This window comes from Alnus glutinosa, chromosome 3 (genome assembly GCF_958979055.1).
Source record: "Alnus glutinosa chromosome 3, dhAlnGlut1.1, whole genome shotgun sequence".
Taxonomy (NCBI): Eukaryota; Viridiplantae; Streptophyta; class Magnoliopsida; order Fagales; family Betulaceae; genus Alnus; species Alnus glutinosa.
The window spans coordinates 31,994,584-32,019,836 of record NC_084888.1 but is presented as its reverse complement, the minus strand read 5'-3'; the positions used below and the strand labels follow the sequence as shown (position 1 = coordinate 32,019,836).

At 36.0% G+C, this 25,253-nt stretch overlaps 3 protein-coding genes across 3 annotated transcripts; 1 reads left to right on the top strand and 2 right to left on the bottom strand.

Annotated features, from left to right (window-relative positions):
* Positions 1–3,231: 3,231 nt before the first annotated feature.
* Positions 3,232–6,554, bottom strand: LOC133863368 (probable LRR receptor-like serine/threonine-protein kinase At3g47570). Its single transcript, XM_062299310.1, has 2 exons — positions 3,869–6,554; positions 3,232–3,631 (listed from the first exon to the last, which is right to left on the bottom strand). Exons 1-2 carry the CDS (start codon positions 6,552–6,554, stop codon positions 3,234–3,236), a joined length of 3,084 nt encoding a protein of 1,027 aa, XP_062155294.1. The 3' UTR covers positions 3,232–3,233.
* Positions 6,555–9,538: 2,984 nt separating this feature from the next.
* On the top strand, positions 9,539–12,243 carry LOC133863367 (protein FAR-RED IMPAIRED RESPONSE 1-like). Its single transcript, XM_062299309.1, has 5 exons — positions 9,539–9,554; positions 9,652–10,380; positions 10,507–11,870; positions 11,964–12,077; positions 12,184–12,243. Exons 1-5 carry the CDS (start codon positions 9,539–9,541, stop codon positions 12,241–12,243), a joined length of 2,283 nt encoding a protein of 760 aa, XP_062155293.1.
* A 1,416-nt stretch (positions 12,244–13,659) lies between these two features.
* LOC133863366 (uncharacterized) lies at positions 13,660–15,066 on the bottom strand. Its single transcript, XM_062299307.1, has 3 exons — positions 14,921–15,066; positions 14,551–14,828; positions 13,660–13,720 (listed from the first exon to the last, which is right to left on the bottom strand). The coding sequence occupies exons 1-3, from the start codon at positions 15,044–15,046 to the stop codon at positions 13,660–13,662; spliced, it is 465 nt and encodes a 154-aa protein (XP_062155291.1). The 5' UTR covers positions 15,047–15,066.
* Positions 15,067–25,253: the final 10,187 nt, after the last annotated feature.

Sequence of the window (25,253 nt, the reverse complement as noted above, 5' to 3'; positions counted from 1 at the left end):
CAGCGGTTAGGAAAGGGGAAACTGGTCAGCGGCTAGGGCTTTGCTGCTCGGTGGTGTGGGAGAAAGCTGAAACACTGTCGGTGAGGGAGGGGGAAGCTGAAACGATTTGCTTATCAAGAGAGAGAGAGAGATACAGTAGAGAGAGAGAGAGATACCGTAGAGAGAGAATACGGTGGTCGCCAGCTCCTGGTCTGTGAGAGAGCTGGGTCCGCGCGGGTGGGTCGTCGAGAAACCCGGTCGATCTGGGCAACGTCGGAGATCCGATGCCGGTCTGTGAGAGAGCTGGGAGAGAATTGGTGGGCCGGTCTGCTGGGTTCGACAGAGAGTGTGACATCGGCGTCAGATCTGGGCGGCCGGTCTATGCTGGGTCCGACAGAGCTAGGCGGGTGGGTCGTCGGTGGGCCGGTCCTCTGGGTTTGAGAGAGAGATCTGGGACGGCCGATCGGTGGGTCATCGAGAAACCCGGTCTACTGGTCCGGTGTCGGTCTGTGAGAGAGCTGGGAGAGAAATGGTGGGCCGGTCTGCTGGGTTCGACGTTGGCGTCAGACCTGGGCAACCAGTCTGTACTGGGTCCGGCGGAGAGAGAGCTGGGTGTCGGATGGGAGAGAGAGCGGCGTCGGCGTTCGTTGGCAAAGGCGTCGGATTCGGATTTCCGGCCGGTGGGCCGGTCTGCTGGTTTTGAGGGACTCCGACAGAGAGCGAGCGGTGTCAGCGCATGATTTCCGGTCGGTGGGGGAGGGCACGGTGGAGAGGGGAGATTTGGAAAATGGCGGAAATTTTGAAAATTGAACGTAAATGGCGACACCCCTTTGTTTTGATTGCTTCTTTTGTTTGTTTAAAAAAAAAAAAGGAAAAAACAATGACACGTGGAAAAAAGACTGAAGAGGGACGGATGCGTTGCGCATGCGTAGAAGCTCTCTTAGATTTTAGAGGGTCTTGTTGGGTTCTGCTTTTTGGACTAGCTGGATTGTTCCTTTGTATACTTCCTATGTGCCTAGGGGCGCCTTACGTTTTTTTTAATGAAATTTCTATTACTTATAAAAAAATAAAAAATTGATTAAAACTATGACAATTTTTAAAAGTAAAAGCCTAGGAATAAAAATAACGCAGTACAGCCAGAAGAACTAATAGCCACCCCAAAATTAAAGTGTGCAATATCCACATAACAATCACATTGCATCAAATTAACAATACTTGATCCATGAGATAAAACACTTCACAACGATTACATTCCAACTCCAAATATCTAAAAGCACATAAAAAGTCTCCAAACATAATAAATAGTAATAATAATAAAGTTTAAACATCAATATAAACCAAATTTTAATTCATCAAATACAAATAAGACTTCTCACCAAGTCCCTATGAGCTTGAACCATAAGAACCTCCATTTTCTTAAATTACAAGGGTCTTAAATCATTGTATCATCTGAAAAAGATTAATAAGATTTAATCTTATTATGAATCTTAATATGATGTATAACAATATATTATACTTGAACAACAAATATATCAGATAATTAACTTAAGTATGCTTAATTTTCAAAGTGTGTGCATAACATGGTAATAAGTTAGCTTTTCCATAATACGATAACATTTTTAAAATACTTTTATGCATACAAGTAAAAGTCTATTATGAGTAATAAACTTTACCATCATTCCCAACATCATTAATTTAAAAATTAACCTCAAAATAATTAAAACATATATGCATCTCATTACAAAATATAGCTCGACTTCCGCTATTCGTTTGACAAACAAATGAAATTATAATAAGACATACAATATTAATTAAGATAACTCAAAAAGTTTCAGGAACCATTATTAATTTCTTTGTGAAACATCATATTGAGGTAGTTTGAAAAAAAAAAAATTGGTTAGCCAAATTTACTTAAATCGTGCACATATACAAAATTTCAAGAATTTCTCTACGCTCTTCAACCAAACATACAATCAAACTTTTAAAGAATAATGCTCTTCTTCACACCTATTTATTACACCGGCTTATGTGGTGTATTGTAAGTGGGTTTTTTTTTTTTTTTTTTTTTTTTTACATAAAAAAAGAAGAAGTAATATGAGAAGCCATTTAAAACACGCAATGTAAGTCAATATGAAATGAATGTGAAGAATATCATTACTCAACGTTAGTACCTAAGATCAAATCGCAAAATCCATAATGTTTCCTTAATAAATCTCCAATTCGAGCCCAATATGTCCTAGGTCAGATTGACTTAATACATTAAATCACTAATTAAATTTCTCAATTTCATGTTTAAACTCTCAATTTGAAAATACAACAATTAACTCTATGAAATCCTTTAATTTCACCAAAAAAACAAAATACTAAATGGCTTATATTATCAAATTCATCACATCTAATCAAAAAACAATCATGCAAGTAATTTGATTATCTAGTTACACAAGAAACCCTTAGTTTTGAAACAATTAAAGCCAAAAACCGAAATCCCCAATTTTCATGCATAAATGAGTCAAAATGACCTTTGATTTTAATTTTTTTAAGATTTATTGGAAACCATTATAAATTAATGGTCTAACGTGAGATTCTAACAATAATTTATGTAACACAATTATCAATTTTGGTAAATTAATTTTGGCCAGTTGAAACCCTAATTTATCCAATCTAAATTATCTAAAATTGACACTAAAGATAGATAGATCGTGTCAAGAAACATATTTCTATACAATAAATTGAAGAAAAACACAATTTATTATTATTATTATTATTATTATTATTATTATTATTATTATTATTATTATTATTATTATTATTATTTGTAGTGATTTTCCTCTGCTTTAGGGGCAGAGTAGACCGAACAACATAACAATGTTATATGCAAGACTCCTATCCCCCTCTTATTTTCTTAAAGGTGATGTGGTTTTTAAAATCATCATTGGATTGATGATTGATTATTATTAGATTTTGATCTAATGGTAATTTTAAAAATCACATCACTTTTGTATGGATAAGAAGAAGATATGATGAGTCTTACATATAATATTACTCTTGAACAACAAGATGGAGTCTCGGTCCTTGTCTAAAATAGGCCAATTTATAATGTTTTAGCCTAATGAGAGCAAAATTCTCTCATTCTTTGGCATCAAAATTGAAATAAGAAATAGACAGCAAAATGCAATGAGCTTATAATCATCATCAAATGGTACTATTGGACATCAAAATTGAAATAAACAATCTACCAAAATTACCGGTTAATGTTAGGGTCCACTTGTAGTTTTGAGAAGCTTTCTTCTGACCAAATGAAGCTCAGTTACAACATCTTTCATGCTCATCCGTTCTTCTGCCTGTTCAACAGAACAAGCAACTCCAATCCCAAACATCAAAATCAAACACTCCTGGATTTTGCTTCTTCTAGTGTTGATGTTGTTATTATGAGTTCTGTTCATGGTTGTCTCTTCTTCTCTTCCTTGAAAAAGAATTGGATCCGCAATCTCGACCAAAAGTTCTGGCAAAGCTTGTAGGACAAAAGTATGTAGATTTAGAGTGCCTTGGAACATGTCATCTGTGGGTCTTTTTCCAGTAAACATTTCTAATAGGAGGATCCCAAAGCTACATATATCACCATAGGAGGACACCTCATTTCCCATACCATACTCTGTAAGTCAACATAGATATTAATATATGATAAATTTTAATATGACTATAACTAATGCTAAGAAAGGAATTATGCTATGATACTCTCTATGTGATGAAACTAGAAAATAAAATACCACAATACTAAATTTTTTATTAAGAAGAAAATGCATAATAAAATTGTATGTTCCTCTTCAAACTTAGATATATTCTTAGAAGGAAAAAGACAATCAATTGAGGAATGATAAAGAGTATTTACCCAGAGCCACATAACCAATAGTTCCTCTTACGCCAATAGAGCTCGACTGATTGCCTAAAGAATTATGGTTAGCTTCGAGAGAGAATCTCGCTAACCCAAAGTCTCCGATATGTCCAATCATTTCATCGTCTAGAAGAACATTGCTCGGCTTGAGGTCGCAATGCAGGATTGGTGTTTGGCAATGATAATGGAGATATTCCAATGCGCTCGCAACATCAATGGCAATATTCAATCTCTGATAAAGATTCAGATTCCTCTGCTCCTGGTGCGCCTTATCCTCTGTAGCAGTCGGATGCAACCAATCCGCAAGGCTACCATTGACCATGAATTCATAAACTAGAGCCTTGAAATCATTACCCTGATAATCAACACTTGAACAAATTGTAAGTATCTTTACAAGATTTCGATGCCTGATGTTTCTTAGGGTCTCACACTCGGTTAGAAAGCTCTTGGAAGCTCCACGTCGCGAAAGATTGAGTACCTTGACAGCGATTGTCATTCTGCCCTCATTGATGATTCCTTTATACACAAATCCGAAACTACCCACACCAAGCAAATTTGTCGAGGAGAATCCATCGGTGGCTTGTAGGAGACTTTGGTACGACAAATTTAGAAGCAAATTTCCTGAAGAACTTGAAGTGGGTTCTTTTCTTTTCCTTCTTAAGCAACAGACAAATAGAAAAGAAAGTACAAAAATTACTCCTAGAAGCCCGTAAACTATGGAGATAACTAATTTCATGGTCAAGGTCAATTTTGTCTTGTTGGACTTTTCAAAGTTGCACTTAGGCAACTGCATCTTAGGGATCCCCCCGCACAACTGACTATTTCCCACAACTGAAGTTGCACTTGAATTCTTGAAAACGCCTTCTGTTGGCACCATACCGTCAAAATTGTTGTAAGATAGATTCAAAAGATCCAAAGAGTTGAAACCCACAAAAAAGAATGGAATATTTCCTGACAAATTGTTTCGAGAAAGATCCAACTCTCGAAGTCCTCTCAAAGAACTAAAACTTGATGGAATGGTCCCTCCAAAGAAGTTTTCTTCCAGGTTTAGAAACTCTAACATAATACAGCTGCCAAGACTACTTGGAATTTCACCAGATAACATGTTTTTTGACATATTCAGTCTACCTAGATTTTTTAGATTTCCAATTTCCATTGGAAGTGGACCAGTGAAACGGTTTGCCGACAAATCAAGAAAAATTGATAAGGATGAGAGACCAACGACCTGCGGGGGTATGGTACCACTGAGATTATTATTAGAAAGATCTAAAGAATTCAAAGATTGGCACTTGGCTAAACTTGAAGGCATGCTTCCCTGCAGATTATTGTACGATAAATATAGTTTGAGTAACAGAGTTAGATTTCCAAAAGAGTATGGGATGTTGCCTGAGAGACTGTTATCTGATAGATCCATTTCCTGTAACATCTGAAGCTTTCCAATTTCAAGGGGAATGTTGCCTGAGAATTGGCTATTCCACATGATGAGTGTCTCTAAGTTGACGAGATTCACAATCCCACTCGGAATCGTTCCAACTATATTATTTTCACTTACGTCCAAGATTCGAAGAGTAGATGACAAGTTACTGATGCATTCAGGCAAGAGTCCACCAAAATTGTTGGCGTTTATGGCCAACAGCTCTAAGCTAGTGGCATTGGTCAAAGAGCAGAGAAAACTCAAGTCGTCAGCTCCCCCACTTCCAAGATGGTTATTGGTAGTGCTAAAAAATTGAAGCCTACGCAACTTTTTGAAAGAAGGCATGTTTCGGGTAAATTTGTTGTCATTAAAATTAAGTCTTTCCAGATTTGAGGCATTGGATATTGAAGGAGGAATGGAGCCTGCAGTAAATTTGTTATGGGAAACGAAGAAGATTTGGAGATTCGGAAGAGTTATCCCCAAGTCCCACGGAAGACTCCCTTGGATTTGATTACGTGCCACATCAAGAACTGTAATAGAAGAGAGATTGAAGATTGATGGAGGGATGGTGCCAGAAAATTGATTTTCACCAAGTGCAATAACTGTAAGATTCATCAGTTGGCCCAGAGCATCGGGGATACTCCCACCTATATTATTTAGGGATAAATAAAGTCGTTCAAGTGACGATAAGTTGCCAAGAGATGGAGGGATGCTTCCTGTTAGTAGGTTGTGGGAGACATCAAACGCTTTGAGCTTTGACAAGGAGCCAACCTCAATGGGAATTTCCCCAGCCAGCTGATTAAAATTAAGTCTGATAACTTTGAGGTTAGAGCAACCGGATACATTGGCAGGAATTCTCCCACCAAATGAATTATTATTCAAGTATAGTTCTAGCAATCTATGCAAACGACCTATTTCTGGAGGGATTTGATGACTGAAGCTATTATTTTGGAGATATAGATACCTTAGAAAGCTCAGATTTCCAATGAAAGGCGATATAGATCCCACGAGTTTCTGAGATCGCAGGCGCAACTCCGTGACCCTCTGGTGGCGTCGACCACATGTAACACCATGCCACAAGCAGAAGTGGGTGGTGTCATTCCACGAGCTCAAAACCATGAAAGGGTCATCGACTATTTTGGCCTTGAATTCAAGCAAAGCTAGTCGGTCTGTCTCATTCCCGCCAATGCCATAACCATAGACCGAAACGATTGTCAGGATGCAAAGAGCTGAGCAAGAGAGTGTGGGACTTAAGGGGGGAAGCCCCATGGTTGGTTTGCTTTCGTTGCTACTTCTTGATGTCTCTCAAGAAACAAAAAACGGGGAGTGATTGTTGTACACCAAAAGTGTACAACAATCATACAACACCCCTTCACAAGGGGTGGGCCCCATACATTGTGGGGTCCATTCTTTGTGAAGGGGTGTTATTTGGTGTACAACAATCATTATTCAAAACACAATGGTACGAGGGAAATCCCGTACATGGGGCCGTGGGCTAAAGAATCAATGGACTCGTTTCTCTTCTCAAAATTTATCTTGTTTCTCTTTCCCTCTTTTTCTTTTTTCTCTCTCTTTTCCTTTTCATTTTTCTCTCCTCTAGGCTCTAGCTTGTTGGGGTATGGGCCAGCTATTTTATATTAAATTAATGTAATCAAAAAATGCTTGTAATTTTATATTAAATTAATGTAACAAAATAGTACTCAATCAAATCATATGGAAGTTTTTTTTTTTTCAAATTTTTTTTTTTTTTTATATTTTTGAGATACTTTTATTTGCAATTGCTGCCAGCTGGTATTTGCTGCTTAAAAAATTTCTACGGCCCATTGGACGTCACATGGCATTAATTTACCTAACTTCGACTTTTAGAAAGTTGATCAAATTAATTAATTAATTAATGACTCTGCCGAAAGCAATGCTTTTTTTAATTTTTTTTTTCTTTTTGTAAAACCCTTTACATTTCTTTCTTTTAAGTCTTTGTGGTCCTAGCTTTATGTGGATTTTTATTTCGATATTTCATATTTGAATATAAGCGTTGATTATTATATGCAAATTTTGTTGGCTACCTTTGTTTTGACTACTGCCTCCTGGGTTAGTGGGTTTGATGCAGTGAGTTTAGCTGTAATCTCTGTCTATGCGTGGTTGTAGCTAGTGCTCAACCATTGAAGCCTATGCAACTTTTTCAAAGAAGGTACGTTCCCCTAAAACTGTTGTTTGCAATATTCTTTCCAGATTTGAGGCATTGGATATTGAAGGAGGAATGGAGCCGGTAAATTGGTTACTGGAAATCAACAAGAGTTGGAGTTTAGGAAGAGTTATCCCCAAGCCCCACGGAAGACTCCCTTGGATTTGATTATCTGCCGCACCAAGAATTGTAAGAGAAGAGAGATTGAAGATTGATGGTGGGATGGTACCAGAATTGTATTGAAAAATTAATACTTAAAATAGAAAAATTTGTATTTTGAGCAAACACACTCTTTACTTGCAGTTTAAAAATGAAAATTTGTTTTTCACGTTTTCTGGAGTAATGATAGGCAGGGGCCATCCTGCCGGCCCCTGCCCGGCCCTTTCCAACGTGGAAAGGGCCACGTCAGTTTTTTTTTTTTTTTTTTTTTTAAAAAAAAAAAATAAAAAATAAAAAATAAAAAAATTCAAATTTGAAAACAAAACCAGATCGTGTTTCTCATTTTCGCACTTTTCTTCCCCGATCTTCCCCCCAAATTTTCCCTCCCTCTCTTCGTCTACCCAAAATCTTCCCACCGCCGACCACCGTTCCGAGCCCGCCCAGCACCGTCGTCCCACCGTTCCGAGCCCGCCCAGCACCGTCGTTCCACCGTTCCGAGCCCGCCCAGCACCGTCGTTCCACCGTTCCGTTCTGCCCGCCACCATTCCGAGCCCGCCCAGCACCGTTGTTCTGCCCGCCACCGTTCCGTTCTGCCCGCCACCGTTCTCCACCTCCGGCCAAAACCTAGGGTTCCATCGACCCATTTCCGGCCCAGAACGACCCAACTCTGTCGTTGTTCCAGTTCCGGCGGCGACCATTCGACCATTCGTTCTCCACCGTGGTTCCGTCGTTCTCCATCTTCGGCCAAAGCCCACCCACCGGCCGTCTTCCAGTGGCGGCCCTCTTCCATCTCCACCTCCGGCCAAAAAGAGCAGGTTCGCCCATTTTCTTTTAGGTTAATCTGCTCTCCTTTTCTGTTGCTCCATCTTCTATTCCATCTTTTTTTGATTTCTGATTTATGGAAAGGCCATGCTTGATGCTTGGTTGAGAGAAAGATCCAATCCTTTGGGTTGTGCCCAGTGCAATTTAGTAGCGGAAGAATTTGAGGCCATGACCATAGGTGGAATCTGGTGGTTCATCTGTGTAATCTTTATTTTATTTTATAAGTTGCAATCTTTATTTCCCTTGTATTTTATGTATCTCTTACTCCTTTCTTCACGTCATGTTGTGCTATTGATTATCATTTTTATGGAATATTGAATTTGTAACATGTCATGTTGGTAATTCTTTTTCTTTTGTTGCACTGATTACTCATAGAAAGTGTTGATGGGTTATTTCTGATGGTATTGGTTTGTCTTCGGTTTGTTTTGGTAGCGTTAAGAAAAGAAATGCGGGGAAAGGGGTAAGTTGCAATTAAAGAGTTTGGGGTTAATTTGTTGCAGTAGTTGTAGTCTTCTGTAGTTTCCTTTGCAAAAGAAAAAATGCTATGGTGAATGATTTTTTTTGTTGCTAGTTTGGTTCTGGTGGTGGTAAGAACAGAAATGAGGGGATGGGGCCGGGAAAGTTGCAACTGAAGTTGTAGTGTCTATATGCTCTGTTCTCTGCTCTTGTTCTGAATGAAAATGTTCTGTTGGTTTTGTAATTGTGTGATGTATTTGAGTTTTGTATGGTTGTTGTTGGTGTTGTGTTTGGGATGGTGATAATTTATTTATTTATTTATTTTTTTTTTGGGGGGGGGGGGGGGGGGGGTTAAACTGTTAGAAAAATGGATTGGAAAAGTAATTCTTAGAAACAATTTGGAGTAATTATGTTGCATTTTCTGTAACATTGAAATTAGGAACCAATTTGTGCTGTGTTTGAATTGGGGCTACTACGTGGTGAACTAAATGAACTAAATGATAATGCATTGATATGAATCTTTATTTGTTACAGAAATTTTTAAATGGATTTATCACAATTGGACTTGATTTCACAACATGAAGATGATTGTTCATTGACACAGATTGAACTTGATGATGTTGTGCCCATTGAAATGGACCCTCAAAATGGTATGTTGGACACTTCAAGCTTACCTTTAATTTTTGCAACATAATAAATGTTATTATTTATAGTTGGGTTCTTTACACCATATTTATTTATTTATAGATGGAAATGAAATTGTTGCTAATGACCAATTGAATGATGGTGTGGATAATTGTCGGTCCAAGGCCAAGCTCATAGATGGAGATAAAGTTGTTGAGGAGCCTAAGAGCGGTATGCTATTTGGCTCCATAGAGGAAGTCGTTGACTATTATAGGAATTATGGAAAGCAAGCGGGCTTTGGTGTGACACAAAAGAAGAAGAAAAAGTATGAAAATGGAGATGTACACTACATCAGTCTGACATGTGCTCGCGGAGGCAAAGCATCATCCAGTTCAAGTAACAACCTGTGCAAGGCTAGCAAAACAAGCAAAACGGGGTGTCAGGCTACTTTGAATGCAACGTTAGTGGATACATCGTGGTATGTGACAAATGTAAATCTAGGGCATAATCACGACTTAAGCCCAGGTAAAGCGAGATACTTTCGGTGCAACAAGAAGTTGGATCCTACTACGAAGAGAAAGCTTGATATAGATGATAGAGCTGGAATCCGCACCAATAAAATTTATAACGCACTAGCCGTTGAAGCGGGGGGTTATGAGAATCTTACATTTGGAGAGAGAGAGTGTCGCAATTATATTGCGAACTCAAGACGCCTTCGCCTTGGTACAGGAGGTGCCGCAGCACTTCGTGACTATTTCAATAGAATGCGGAAAGTAAATGATGATTTTTATTTTGATATAGATGTGGATGATGAGTGTAGGCTGAGAAATGTTTTTTGGGCTGATGCACGAAGTAGGGCATCATATGAAGATTTTGGTGATGTGGTTACATTTGACACAACATACTTAACCAACAAATACGAAATGCCATTTGCTCCTTTTGTGGGAGTAAACCATCATGGTCAATCAATTCTTTTAGGGGCGGCATTAATTTCAAGTGAGGATACGGAGTCATTTGTTTGGTTGTTTGAGGCATGGTTGAAATGCATGAAGGGCCGTGCGCCAAGGGCAATTATTACAGATCAAGATAGGGCCATGAAAAATGCTATTAAGAAGGTGTTTCCGAATGCTCGTCATAGATTTTGTTTATGGCATATACTGAAAAAACTTCCGGAAAAGTTTGGATCACATTCACAATACTATGCCATTAAGAGTGCCATAAGAAATTGTGTGTATAATTCTCATACATGTGACGAGTTTGATGCATGTTGGCAGAGTATGCTTGGGTGTTATAATCTAGAGGAGAATGCATGGCTGCGTGGTTTATACAGTGAAAGGACTTTTTGGGTACCAACATATTTGAATGATGTATTTTGGGCCGGCATGACTACCACACAACATAGTGAGAGTATGAATGCCTTTTTTGATGGTTATGTGCAATCGTCCACCTCATTGAAGGAATTTGTGGATCAATACGATAACGCTTTGCGCAGGAAGGTTGAGGTTGAGAATGTTGCTGATTTCGATTCCTTCAATACCACCATTTCATGTGTGAGCCATTGGCCCTTTGAGAAGCAATTCCAAGAAATTTACACCCATGCAAAGTTTAGAGAAGTTCAGAAGGAGATTTCATCGATTATGTATTGTGGTTCTTCTCTTTTAAAAAGTGAATGTGGAATTCGTACCTATCAGGTGACCGAACAGGTAGAAATTAATGAATCCTATAGGAAAAAAATCGTTTTTAATGTTTGCTACAATGGCCCTGTATGTGAAGTGAATTGTAGTTGCCGTTTGTTTGAATCAAGAGGAATTTTGTGCAAACATGCCATATCCGTGTTGACTGCATTTGAAGATGTGGATTTGTTGCCCGAAAAGTATTTTCTAAATCGATGGAGGAAGGATTTGAAGCGGCCATATAAGTTAATCAAGAGTAGTTATGATCCTTTGAGTGGCAACCCTACTGCAGATCGATATGCTGAACTGAGCAACAATGTGCTGAAGTTGGCCGCTATTGCAGCACCAAACGTGGACCATTGCATGGAATTGCAAAAGTATGTTGATATGCTAATTAAGAAATTTAGCGGTCCAAGCTGTGAACAAAGTCAACCTTCCCAATCACTCCCAAGTGCAAAAGATCTCCCAAGTGCACCTATGATCGATAATGGAGCCATGGATTGTATGGAGGTGGAGGTGTGTAGTCCTCTTGTGGCTCGAACTAAAGGCGCGCGACCATCAATCAGAAAAGTGTCTGTGGTTGAAAAAGTGGTGAGAAAAAAGTCGTCAAAAGGAGGAAATAAGAAACAGAGCAACGCAAATCCCGAGCAGCGAAGGAAAAGAAAGAAGGTATTCAACTATTCAAAAGTCGTTGTATGTGTACTTATTGATGTGTAATTTTAATATTAATGTTAACATTTTTGAATATTTTATTTTTTGAAGACATGCCAAAGATCGCTAGTAGATGAACTGGACACAAGTGAAGATCCGTTGCTTTTTTCAACTGATGTGCAGCATGACCAAGTGATTGAAACACAACATAGTGTACTTACACAGGTACTGAAAGGAGGGGAAAAAAATTTCATATACGTGCATTTGATTCATACATGTTTTTTAATAGTTTAATTTCATATATATTAATTGTTCGATGTATTTGTTTCAGACGTTTGGGAATTCACAATCGTCATGTATTTTCGAAGGAGATTCTATATACTTGTCGTAAGTGGTAAGGTCTTTTTGATTAAAAAAGTATATCACATTCTCTGACTAGGAAACTGTTTCCCATTATAGCACGGGTCACTTGCAAATTATGAAGGATGTTATATATTTCTTAGCTTGTAACACTGATTTTGTCCTTTTAAATGTGTAGGAGCTGTTGGTTACTTGGGCTCTAATTTGTTTGTGAGGAGGATCTATAGAAACATCAAGTGTCACTAGGAAGGAAGGAGTCTTGTGAGGGGGAAACAGACCGTAGAGAACTTCCCCGAGCACTTTGGGTAAACACAATAAATTATGAGAGGAAGCTTTTGTGGTCATGTACGTGCATTGTCAACAGATTCAAATCACAGGGTTTGAGGATGGGGATGTATTCTTCTTTCTCTCTTTTGGGGATGCCCTGAGATTTTTCTTTTTTTGTCTTTTCCCCGGCTGTAAGTGAAAGCCTTTAATTTAGGATGCAGGAATTTGTCTCTATAGTCTTGAAATTTAGCAAAATATCAGACTCGTGTTATTTTATTTCTGCTACTTTATTATTTCTGCTACTTTTTCTCATCTTATTTCTGCTACTTTAACTCGTGTTATGAAAACATGTCAAAGCCTTTATTATTTCTGCTACTTTTTCTCATCTTTGGGACAAAGGACTTCTGAGGGGAGACTTAAGTTGCCATTAATCAAGTCCAGAGGCATAAGTTGCCATTAATCAAGTCATAAATAATTTATTATTTTGTTTTTGGATGTTATATGTTATAGATTATTCTGTTATTTGTTATAGCTGTAAGTTGTTTTTTGATGTAATTGATATTGGGCCATGTAATCTTTTACTGCTCTTGGCTTTACTTTATGGTATGGTCAATGGCTAAGAGGTACACTTGATTGGTGCTTGGTGCCATTTTAAAGAACTGGTATAGTTTGCTCTGCGATCTAACTGGATGCTGAAGTTTTGATCTAGTTGAGTCCTTTCTTGCATGCTTTTATTTTGGGTGTAACTTGGGGTAAAACTATGCTTATTCAGCTGTTACTATTATTGATGCTGTCATTTCTGAATGTGTGATGTTGTCTCATAGCTTCATGGTGTGACCGAGTGGATGTGGTGATTTAGCTGTAGGCTAATTTGTGTTTCGCCATGTTGTTCTTCTTTATACCATGGCTTTGGTAGTGGTATTAGTGGATCTTTGATGATTAATTAGTGTTGCAGTGCCTCACTACCCTTTACGCAATTCTTTATGATGTCTATGCCTAAAATATAAGTTGAAGTGCTGTGACTATTAGGCATACTTGTTTCAAATGTGTATCTCACTGTACAAGTTGATGACCTCTTCTTTTTCTTTACAAGTCTGTTGGTCTTAAGCTTGTTCCTTTTTGTTGTGTATTTTGCATAACCATGTTGAGTTTAAGGCTTTGAGGTATGACCTTTTTATTTCTATGCACCTAATGGCCCATACTTTTCTGTTTTTATCGTGCCAGACTGTGAATTGTGAAACCTGTGCACAAGCACAAATTCTAGAAATGGTATTGGTGATTACCTCTCATGTACCCATAACCAATGCCAATCAGTTGGTAACTCCTATCAAATTGCAAATCACTGTCCAGAAACGATGAAACAAGGTACTAATTAAGGACTCGTACCAAGCTTGTTTAGAAAATTAGAGGAGGTTGATATGAAGAAGCTTTAGAAATTAAACTGTTTATTAAAGTCTCTTGCCTTGCAATTTCTTTATACTAATTAAAAAGAGATAAACAAGGACTTCATTTGTAATAATAATAAAAAAATGTAATTAAACAAAGACTTCATTTGTAATAAATGGACAAGATAAAGAAATGAATTTTGATCAATAAAAAACGTGCATGTTTCAATTTCTCACACTTTTGTATGCTTCGCATTGGCTACCACGAAACAAATTTCTATCTCTTTGTTGGTCTGAATGCACGTAACTCTAATGATATTTTATTATGATTTTTTTCTTTTTCTTTTTCAAATGTTACATATATATATATATCAACTAAAGCAAAGGTGTGCTTACAGCAAGCAACATTTAAAAGTAGATTACCTAGAAACAAAAGGTAGCAGAATTATTTAGAACAAGCAGAGTATAACATCAGAGACATAGATAACACCAAAACCAACCATTCCTTACCATAGATAACACCAAAACCAACCATTCATTACCATTAACAATTAAGTTTAACATACATTTAGGATATTCATACAAACAGAAAAAAGTCTCTTACAACTAAATTGTTTTCATAATTTCATTTTAACATCAAGTTAGTATGTCTAGGTTCACTATAACTACAAAAATAAAAGGCTAACAGCAAAATGACAACTAACAACAAAACACGAAACATCTTCTCGTTACGTTGCGCTAATAGTTCCTTACATTTTTTTTCAATCAATTCCTCAACTTTCTCCTCCATTTCTTTCAAATGTTGCACTAATTGTTCCTTGCATTTTTTTTCAATTAATTCCTCAACTTTGTCATTGTCAGCTTGTCTTCTCTCCTCCATCTCTTTCAGATATTGCGCTAATCCCTTCTCGTATGCAGACATCTTCTTATCAGCCCATTCAAAAAAATCACAATCACCGGCTTTCTACATAAAAAAACAAGGGTAAACAAAAATGTCATGAACTACTAACGACGAAATATAACACAAAGCTAATTTAAAAATATAACAAAAATTACCTTGTAGTTATTACATCCATACCACTTTTTAGCGGGATTGGATGTGGTCCAAGAGTACCTTAGACGTGCAGGAATTCCACACTTACATAACGGATGACCGCTTGACAAATCACTTGTTGTAGACATTTACTTGTGCCTAAATTCAGAAGCACATGACATGAGAATTTCCTATATATTGAATTGGGAGGCTAAATATATGTTACTCAAACAAGAAATATACAATCATAACCTTTAGATAAGTGACAAGCTCAGATTCCACCAAAATCCATCTAACATAATAAAAAGAAAAAAAATCCTCAAATTCTACCAATCTTCTATGCATGCGGTTATTAACGAATAACTAGGAGGATCATTGCTATAAGAAAACATCTGTGAATGTTATGTATGGTTTTGGCTTACATGCATGACGTTTCCTATAACATGACTCCATGAAGTTTGAAAGTACCTAGGTCCTCCTTTGGTTGGTCTCTCACCCTAGTCAATTTAAATTTTCTGGCATGATCAAATTCCATGCTTTTAACAATAGACCGTTCTGTTGAGAATCGATGATATAGTGAACAAATCTTACCAATCAAAAGTGAAAGAAGAAAAAGATATAGTGAACAGATTGCATATATAAGATAGGTGCTTGAATTTATAAAGTATTTGCTTATGTAACTTCCCAAGAAACAGCAGCATTTTCCACTATAGGCATTAACCACACATGTTATCACCTTTCTATTGCATGTAGGGCCGTATATGAATTGTAGATGTAGTTGTCTGCCTATTTATTTGTATTATCTGCTAGGTTGTTTCTCTTTCAGTTGAGTGGGAAAAAACTTTGTTTGTAGCTAAAAAAAATTTCGTTATGCAGAGGCCATATCTTGCTTAGATCAGGCAGTAAATCTGTTTTGTGATTTGGTGAATTTGGAATTTTTTTTTTCCTTGCACAGGAAATTGCTGAATTGTACGAGTCCGAACACAACATTGAGCAGGCTATTGTTTACTTTGAAAAGTCAGCCGAATCAGTGCAAGCATAGAAGATTGGTAGAGTCAAGAATGGAAGGAGTGAATGCCGGCCAATGAAAAATATAGAACCAAAAAAATAAATAAATAAATTAAATGCTAAGAAGAAAGAAGATGGAAAGTCTCTTTCAAAATATAAGACTTAAATTAAGTCCGATTATTGCACGTCCAACGTTCCTTAAGTGATAAGTCCAACGTTCAAGACATCAAATAATATAAATAGACATGATTCTCAAACCATCTAAATATACAACTTATTAAAAACAATCAAAGATGTACATTTTTTTTTTAGAATCTATACAATATTCAAAAGTCACCATTTGATCTTTATGAAGAAAGATGAAGTCTCTCTAAAACTAAATGATGGACAATGTGGTAGTCAACATTTAGTCATTTAAGCAAATGAGAATTCAAAGGATTGAGTTTTCCCTCTTCCCTGATTATCTAGCAAAAGGATTAATCTTCCATTACTCTTGATTAGCAAAAGGATTAATCTTCCATTACTCTTGATTAGTTAAAATTATTGCTTTTTGTATGGCAAAGTAGAATTGATTTCTTGGAATATTTGTTACATGTTAGTTTTATAATTAAATTATTTGATTTCATAATTGAGTTGAATTAACTTTCCAAGAGGCCAGATTTGAAGAAGAGCAGAGAGGAGGGTCAAATCTATGATTTGAGAAACAAATCCTATTGGTCCTATTTTTGGATATATATGAAGCTTCAAAGACTGAAGAAGAAGAGAAGGTGCATAGAATCGCTCAAAATGACATGTATCAAGCAAATCCCAAGGCTAATGTGGGGGTTACTACTATGGTCTAAGCTTATGGGTCAGGGAAAGAGTGAGCAATTCTTGTGAACTCTCATGGGTATGAAATTCTTGCCGACTATTTTGATTGAAGTGGACTCTTTGATTTTTCTGTTTGAATTTTTATATGGAGATTTATGGAGGACTTTGCTTTGACAGAGAGTCTGTTCATTTATAAACTAATTTCAACCCTTCCTTTGAGTATTATTGTTCAAAATGTCTATGGTACATTATGATGCCACTATATTATGAATTGATGGGTATTGTAATAGATTCTTCCTAATATAAGTGGTATTGTAATAAGTAAACCGGAAACCCAATAGCAAAAAACCACAAATCACAGCAAAGAACTAAAGCGACTCTGAAAATAACTGAAAAAACGCAAAAATGGGGGAGATCGGTACCAGAGCCGGAAATGGGTCGCCGGAGGTGGAGAACGAATGGTTTAGCTGGTCGCCGCTGGAACTAGAAGAACGACGGAGTTGGGTCGTGCGTTGAGAACGATGGTGCCGGGTCGTGCGTTGAGAACGGCGGTGGCGGGTCGTTCTGGGCCGGAAATGGGTCGCCGGAACCCTAAGTTTTGGCCGGAGGTGGAGAACGACGGTGGAGAACGAATGGTCGAATGGTCGCCGCCGGAACTGGAACAACGACGGAGTTGGGTCGTTCTGGGCCGGAAATGGGTCGATGGAACCCTAGGTTTTGGCCGGAGGTGGAGAACGGTGCTGGGCTCGGAACGGTGGCGGGCAGAACGACGGTGCTGGGCGGGCAGAACGACGGTGCTGGGCGGGCAGAACGACGGTGCTGGGCGGGCTCGGAACGGTGGAACGACGGTGCTGGGCGGGCTCAGAACGGTGGAACGACGGTGCTGGGCGGGCTCGGAACGGTGGGACGACGGTGCTGGGCGGGCTCGGAACGGTGGTCGGCGGTGGGAAGATTTTGGGTAGACGGAGAGAGGGAGGGAAAATTTGGGGGGAAGCTCGGGGAAGAAAAGTGCGAAAATGAGAAACACGATCTGGTTTTGTTTTCAAATTTGAATTTTTTTTTTTTTTTTTTTTTTTTTTTTTTAAAAAAAAAAAAAAAAAAAAAAACTGACGTGGCCCTTTCCACGTTGGAAAGGGCCGGGCAGGGGCCGGCAGGATGGCCCCTGCCTATCATTACTCCGTTTTCTGATACGAACTTATGTAGAACTCACATTTGAAAATTGACTTGTAAAGAAAAAGTGTCCAAAAACTCATATATATATATATATATATATATATATATATATATATGGTTAAGATTGCATATAAATAGAACTCACTTTTAAAAATAGCCTTGTACATAATAGAAGGGTGATCAAAATCTTATATACACTGTTAAAATTGTATTTAGGTATAATTTATTATTGAAAATCGTCTTGTAAGGGTTAAACTCTACTCAGATAGAATTTACTTTTAAAAACTGGCTAGTAAAGAAAAGGTGTCCAATAGTGACAGAGATAGATACGTAGGGCGAGCGGAGGCGCTAGCCCTTGCAACATGCACATTATTTTTTTTTAAAAAAAAAACATTAAATTTTATTTCTGCTAGAAAGAAAAATGCAAACATATAAAGAAAGATTACATCAACTATTAGAAATGACTTCATAATCATAGTTTGTAACGAGACAACAGAAGCATCAAGTATGAGCGTCCTTTGAAGATCATCTCTTAGATCTACAAAGCTGTGGAGATCAATCAGACTGGTAGACAGTGGTCCTTAAATTCAGGAAATGGATTACTTCGTCAAAGAATTAGAGGCTTTGTTTTATTTATAGCATTTTATTTTATTTATTGCCTATATTTACATCAATTACATGTGGTAGAAGTACGGTCACCAGACATCTACCAATTAAGCAGCTGCCGAAAAATTATGAAGAGAGAGAGAGAGTGTTTGCATGCATGTGTAAGAGTGTTATTGGTGTGGGTTACAACAGTCGGATGATGGCAAGGGAGGACTTTAAAGAGATGCTCTCCATTTTAAATTAACAAGCATATAACCCGCGTCATGCGCGGGTTTTTACTAATTGAAATTGCGTCATGTGCTTATGTGTAAAAAGTAATAAATAATGTGCAAAGTAGTTTAAAAAAAAGTTTTGAATTATTGTATTAGAATGCTACATTTAATTTAAGAAACAAAATAAAAATTTATGAATAATTAAGAATGAAAATACGTAAACGTATATTGTAAATGATCTCGATTATAGGCTTTCCTCCTATTGATTCATCTTCTAATACATATAAAAACCATATAATTTTAAACTTTAGAAAAAAATACATAGCAAAATTAAGAGGTTTTTTTTTTTTTTCTTTTCTTTTTTCTTTTAAATGAATACCAAATAAACCAAAATCTTTTTCTCAATATTTAATGCCTAAAAACCTGAGTAAATCATACCAATTGGTTAAAAAAATCCCATAAAACATGTTTAAATCATTGTTTACATGGGTGTAGTTTTAAATTAAATGAACAGCAAGAACAAAACCTAGTTTTTGATTATCAAGGTATCAATAGACAATTAGTTGGACTCTTTGATATTGTTGATGTGATACTTATTAAATTTCAATATAAATAAAACCATTATAATTTCAAACATTTAAAAAATGCAAAGCAAAATAAACAGGATATATATATATATACAAAACAAAATAAAATAAATTATTTCACTCAACATCTCTTTTGTGTTTTGAAAGTATTTATGTTCCTTTGCTGCGTAATAATCCAATAATTTTTTTCCTTCTTTTGCCTGTACTTACAAAAAAATGCCTAAGAATCTGACAAATCACACAAATGAATAATTAAAAAAAAAAAAAAAAGACCAAACATTCAAATATAATAATCCAATAAATTTTTTACTTCTTTTGCTTGTACTTACAAAAAGTGCCTAAAAATCTGACAAATCAAACAAATGAATAATTAAAAAAAAAAAAAAAAAAACCAAAAGACAAAACATTCAAATAAATAATCGCCCAACCAAATATTTCACAAACAAAACAAAGATAAAATCAGATCTCAACCCAAACCGAAATTCAGATCGATGTCTCAAGAAACTTTTTCAATAAACAAACATTAAAGGAAAAAAATGAATTTACAGTCACAAAAAATTTATACATAAAAACATAAAGATACGTTAATGCAACATACTTTTGGATTAAATAGATACCCTAGACTAAATTAACGTTAAATTCAACATCTATAGAACGACCAAAAAAAAAAAAAGTGCTTAACAAAAGTAAAAGATTTTTTTTTTTTTTTTCTAAGAAAAAAAATCTTTACTTCAGCACTCTATTTTTTTCTTGAGTATCGTTGGTCCTAGTAGATTTAATAACAGCACTACATACATCCATAAGTGCAAATTTTAAAACTAACCCGTAATTTTGTACCGTAAAGGATTACATAATTCATGTATAAATTGTGAAAGGCCCTATGAAACTATGTTATTTCACGTATAAAAACAGCACAAACACACAATATGTAGAAAGAAGAAGAAAGTTTTTTTTTTTTTTTTAAGTCAAGAAGAAAGTTAGTTACCTCTTTGAGAGTAGAACAACCAATAGTTTATCAAATGGTTTTAATGGAGGACCCTTGCAAGTAGTGAATCCTAGTATGGTTAAAACCTGTAGCATGTCTCTACCAATAATTCGAAACAATGTATAGCAGGCTTTGCAGCGGTTTTTTTTTTTTTCCTATGTACAGCAGCGTTGTTTGTTTTTTTATCAATGAATAGCAATGTATAGTTTTTCTTTTTTGCAAGCAACGGTTGTTTTTTTTTTTTTTCTCAATGTATAGCAACGGTTTTTTTTTTTTTTGAGAGAAAAAATAGGGATTTAGTTTTTATTTAGCATTGAAATAGGGAGTGAGTTGATTACTACATTTTAACACAAACTTAAACTCACCGTTTAACTTAAAATGGACACTTGGAAACATTTTAAAATGCCACTTGTTTGAATGTTATGCAATCTTCTTAGTGATTCCTCTATTATATATATATATGATTAGATATTATTTATTTTATGGTCATGATTTAAAGTTAATATATTAAATAATGTACATAATTTTATATTATTTTATAATCATGGCTAACTACAAATAGCCATGTGTATAAAATACACGTGGCTAAATAGTAATGTGTATTAAATACACGTTGCTAACTGCACATTTAGTAACACCAACATCAACCACGCGGGACCTATGCGGCCAACTGCACATAACTAGCAGTTAGCAACGCGTATGACCCTCATACACGTGGCTAACTGTACGTGGCTAAATATTAAGTTTTTTTGTAGTGAATCGAAGTAGGCATAACCCGGCCAAACCCACAAAACTGTCCTGTCCCACCTTACCTTGGAATTAATGGATCCTCTATCCAACACGGGCTTAGTTATAGTAAAGTCGTGTGGACCGAACAGACTTGCAAAAATGAATTTTTCAAAACCCGTAAACTCATCCTACCCCAAGGAGGATGAGAGATATCGTGATATGAATTTTTATTTCGATATTTCATATTTGAATATAAGCGTTGGTGTGGGTTTGATGCAATGAGTTTATCTGTAATCTGTCCACGTTCTGTTTGCGTAGAAAAAAAAAAAAGCATTTGTGTACGTATGATTTTTGCATGGTTGTTAAATAATATATATTTTTAAGAATCTTAATGGTTATTATGTATTAGTATTTGTTGATACTTGATGTTATGTATTCAATATTATTTGTTTATGTTGGGAATAAATCTCATCGTGGGTCCTACTCAATCACATCTACATGGAAGATAATCCGGTTGTTAGAGGAAGATAAATCAGAATCTTCTCCTTAATGGAAACACTACACTCATACAACAATTAATAACATGTCAGTTTTCATTCTCAAATTCTTCGCATCAAATCTAAATTAAACGTACATTCATGCAAGTAATTAATTAGACATCTAGTACGTTACACAAGAAACCCTCAATTTGAAACAATTAAAGCCAAGAACCAAAATCCCCAGTTTTCATGCAAAAATGACCTTCAAACTTAAATTTTATCGTAAACCATTATAAATTAATGAATGGTCCAACATGTCACTCAGAAAGAAGAGAAAGAAATAGACAGACACTTTCGAAATCTCTGCCACTGACATGAAATATGAATTAGATTTTCATCTGGTGGATTTTTCTCACTCATTGATCACCAAGGGGCCCAAAATTGTCGGGGTATATGCCAGGTTCCGTTGCTTTATACACACACGGACTCGCTGAATGAGGGAGTCTTAAGGTGCAATGAATCTGGCAAGTTCATGATCACAACGTACACATCATTTCATGAGCTTATCTACCAACTGTTTGAGGAGGAAATCAACTTTTCTGAAAACATGATGCTTAAGAGAATCAACTTTTCTGAAGTAAATATTATAAATGTGTTTGTTTTATTCTGCCATAGCAAAAGATCGAGTAATTTATTTGTTTAAACTGAAATACATTTCACAATATTAGAAATTTCTCTCTCTCTCTCTCTCTCTCTCTCATAACCAAATAAACTTTTTACATACAAGTCTATAAAATTTGAAGGATAATGATCCCTAATGTCTCATTGGCAACTGGCAATCATAAGATGGGCCGCCCACTTGCCGAAGAATTAAGCATTTTTTATTTTGTTTATAGTTTTTGTTTTTTTCAAAAAAAAAAAAAAAATGCAGGATAAGAGAACTCATAATAAACTTTTTATATTTGATTTTTCTCTAAATTATTAATAAAATTCACAAAAATTACTATTTAACAAGCCCTTTATCAAATGTTAAACATGAACTCACTTTATATTCAAAGAACCAAAAAAAAGAAATAAATATTATAATTTTTTTAATATTAATTTTTTGCAAGCCACGCAGACACGTTCTCTTCGCGCCACAAATTTTTTTACCCCGCAGGCCCCGCACCTCCCTGTCTCTCCCTCTACAACATACCAGCAAAGAACTGGAAGTCTGAAAGTGAAACGAACTGAAAATCTAAAACGTGGAAGTCTGAAAGTGAAACGAACTGAAAATCTAAAACGTGAGAGAACTGAAAGCCTGAAACATGAGAATTGAATGCATTGATAGCATTCATATTCAGAGTATTAAAGCCATTAGATGAATTGAATGCATTGAATGTTTGGCTTGGTAGTTGGGTATTCAAAAGTTGGCCGGTTTCATGCCAGCTAATTTTATGAATAAAAAATAGACAAATTTCTTACGAGGGAATGGTTAGTAAGAAATTTCTTACGACACACATTTTTGAGGGATGTGTCTTTTAAGCATGTAAAAATCATTTTTTTTTTTTATTAATGCTATTAAAAAAACTTATAAGTAGCACATGCTATTAAAACAACATGTGTTTCTCACATGCCAATGAACATATGTCACTTTTACATATGGGTTGTAGAAAATTTCTATCCATAAAAAATAGTATATTTATTTATTATGACAACATGATTCCCGTCATGGGATTTGCGCCAGAAGGTAGGCAAGAGAGGATTAGGATCTTTTCAAATTATTTACTCGGATTCTTTTAAATTTGGGCAGGTGATTGTGAGAGAATTTGGGCAAATAATTGTGAGAAACCATTTATGAGATCCATTTGACCGAATAAGTGGTTGGGCAACCCAATTTTTATGATGTCACAATGATGTTTTCTGGTTCAACTTATGTCACATCCAATTCATATTTCTTGCAACTTTTTATTATTCAACATATCTTCAATGATGGTTGTCTTAATCTTGATCAGGTCCTGAGTTCTGTGAGTTTTAATATGAAAAGTATTGAGAAACTATGGATATGATCAACTTAATATTATATGTTGCTTTTGTTCTTGACCCACGTTCCAAGATGAAGGCATTGATGTTTTGGTTGAGAAAATGCAATAGGCATGTGGGAGGATCAAATAGAGGCAAAAGTGCGAGACCTCCTGACTCGTTTAATTGGATAATACAATAAGTTTCATGGGAGAGGGGGGTCATCTAACATTTTTGTAGATGTAGGAAGAGATTAAATATTGTCAATCCTTTGAATGTTCGTAATGAATAATGCTGGTAGTAAAGAAAATAGAGAGATGCAATTTAGAAAGATATTCTCTCAACACCTTGTGACAGAGAATGACTTAAAATATAGGTTAGAGGTGGATCGATATTTGTTAGAGGGGTATGAAAGTAAATATTATACATTTTGATATCTTAACTTGGTAGAAAGTTAATGCACCAAAATTTCATAATTTCACTTAAATAGCCTGTAATATATTAACCATCCTTATTTTTATCATTACCTCTGAGTTCGCATTTAACAACAAAAAAACGAATATTAAATCCCTTTAGAAGTTTATTGTCTGTACTTACCTATTGGATATCCCTTCAGGAGGACGTGCCCAAAATTGCCAAGTTCCACCCTTTTCTTTTTCTTTTTCTTTTTTTATTTAATCTTGTTTCTCTTACCCATTGGATATGGCGTTAATCTTCCCAACTTCGACTTTTAGAAAGTTAATGACTCTGCCAAAAGTAATGCTTTTGCTTTTTCTTTATCTTTTCGTAAAACATTTTTCATTTGTTTCTTTAGTTTTAGGTCCTAACTTTTTCCTCTAAGGCGGTGAGTTCATAATTTCATCTGTACGGATGTAGTAACCTCTGCAACCATGCAGCCTTTAATGTTGTGACTGCAGGTACTCCGGTATAGTGGATGGTTTGGTAGCAGTGTACTCTAGATGTTATGACTGAAGCTCGCCGTGACAGTCATAATTGTTGGACCACGGGTGTCTATAGGTTTTATTTATGGTTTGTTACGCTTGTGTCACTTGTTATTGTATAAGCCATTTCTGTTGTGTAATTAATGTGTTTTATTTGAGGAAAGACTTAAACAGATAGATGTAATATGGCTCTTTGGTTATGATTAGATCATAGTAGAGTACTAGAGTTTATATTGTGATTTTCGCTGCATAGTTAAATAGATGTTACTCTGATTTATCAGGTACATATCATGGGGTATGTACCATACGTTAGCTTTGCGGCACATCGTTGTGTTACTGCGAGGACTCGTTTATGTTTGTATAAATAAATAAATAAAAAATAAAAAAAAAAAAAAAAAAACCAGAATGGTTTATTATTTCTATCATTATATAGACTCAACTGACACGCTACATGTAGAAAAAGTTGGACAGTGACAAAACCACGGGCCGACGGTGCTGGAGCAGGACATGGAAGCGACGGGGATAGGCCAGGTTCTATTGTCTTTATATATACAAGTCTTGCCCTTTCAATGGGACTCAGAGAAAGTCTAGCCTTGTGACTTGTGAGCATTGAAAATGGTGGAAGTCTTGATCAATCAAATTATGTAGGCAACACAGATTGGCCCCTCTCCACTTTAAGGTATGCAATGAGTTTTTTTTTCTTTTTTTTTTTCATCTCATATATCATTCATAAAGGTAAATTTATAGAGAAAAAAACTCTTATTCAAAGTAAAAACACAACCAGCAAACAGTAGCAGGAGCTATGGAGGAGATAAACGGCACAGT

Coding starts and splice junctions, on each gene's coding strand:
- LOC133863366 (XM_062299307.1), bottom strand. CDS start 15,046: ATGTCTACAACAAGTGATTTGTCAAGCGGTCATCCGTTATGTAAGTGT. Junction 14,829..14,920: donor ATGGATGTAATAACTACAAG/GTAATTTTTGTT, acceptor TTTTTTATGTAG/AAAGCCGGTGATTGTGATTT. Junction 13,721..14,550: donor TTGTTAGTTGTCATTTTGCT/GTTAGCCTTTTA, acceptor GCTTGTGCACAG/GTTTCACAATTCACAGTCTG.
- LOC133863368 (XM_062299310.1), bottom strand. CDS start 6,554: ATGGGGCTTCCCCCCTTAAGTCCCACACTCTCTTGCTCAGCTCTTTGC. Junction 3,632..3,868: donor TATTGGTTATGTGGCTCTGG/GTAAATACTCTT, acceptor GTTGACTTACAG/AGTATGGTATGGGAAATGAG.
- LOC133863367 (XM_062299309.1), top strand. Junction 11,871..11,963: donor AGCGAAGGAAAAGAAAGAAG/GTATTCAACTAT, acceptor TATTTTTTGAAG/ACATGCCAAAGATCGCTAGT. Junction 12,078..12,183: donor AACATAGTGTACTTACACAG/GTACTGAAAGGA, acceptor TATTTGTTTCAG/ACGTTTGGGAATTCACAATC.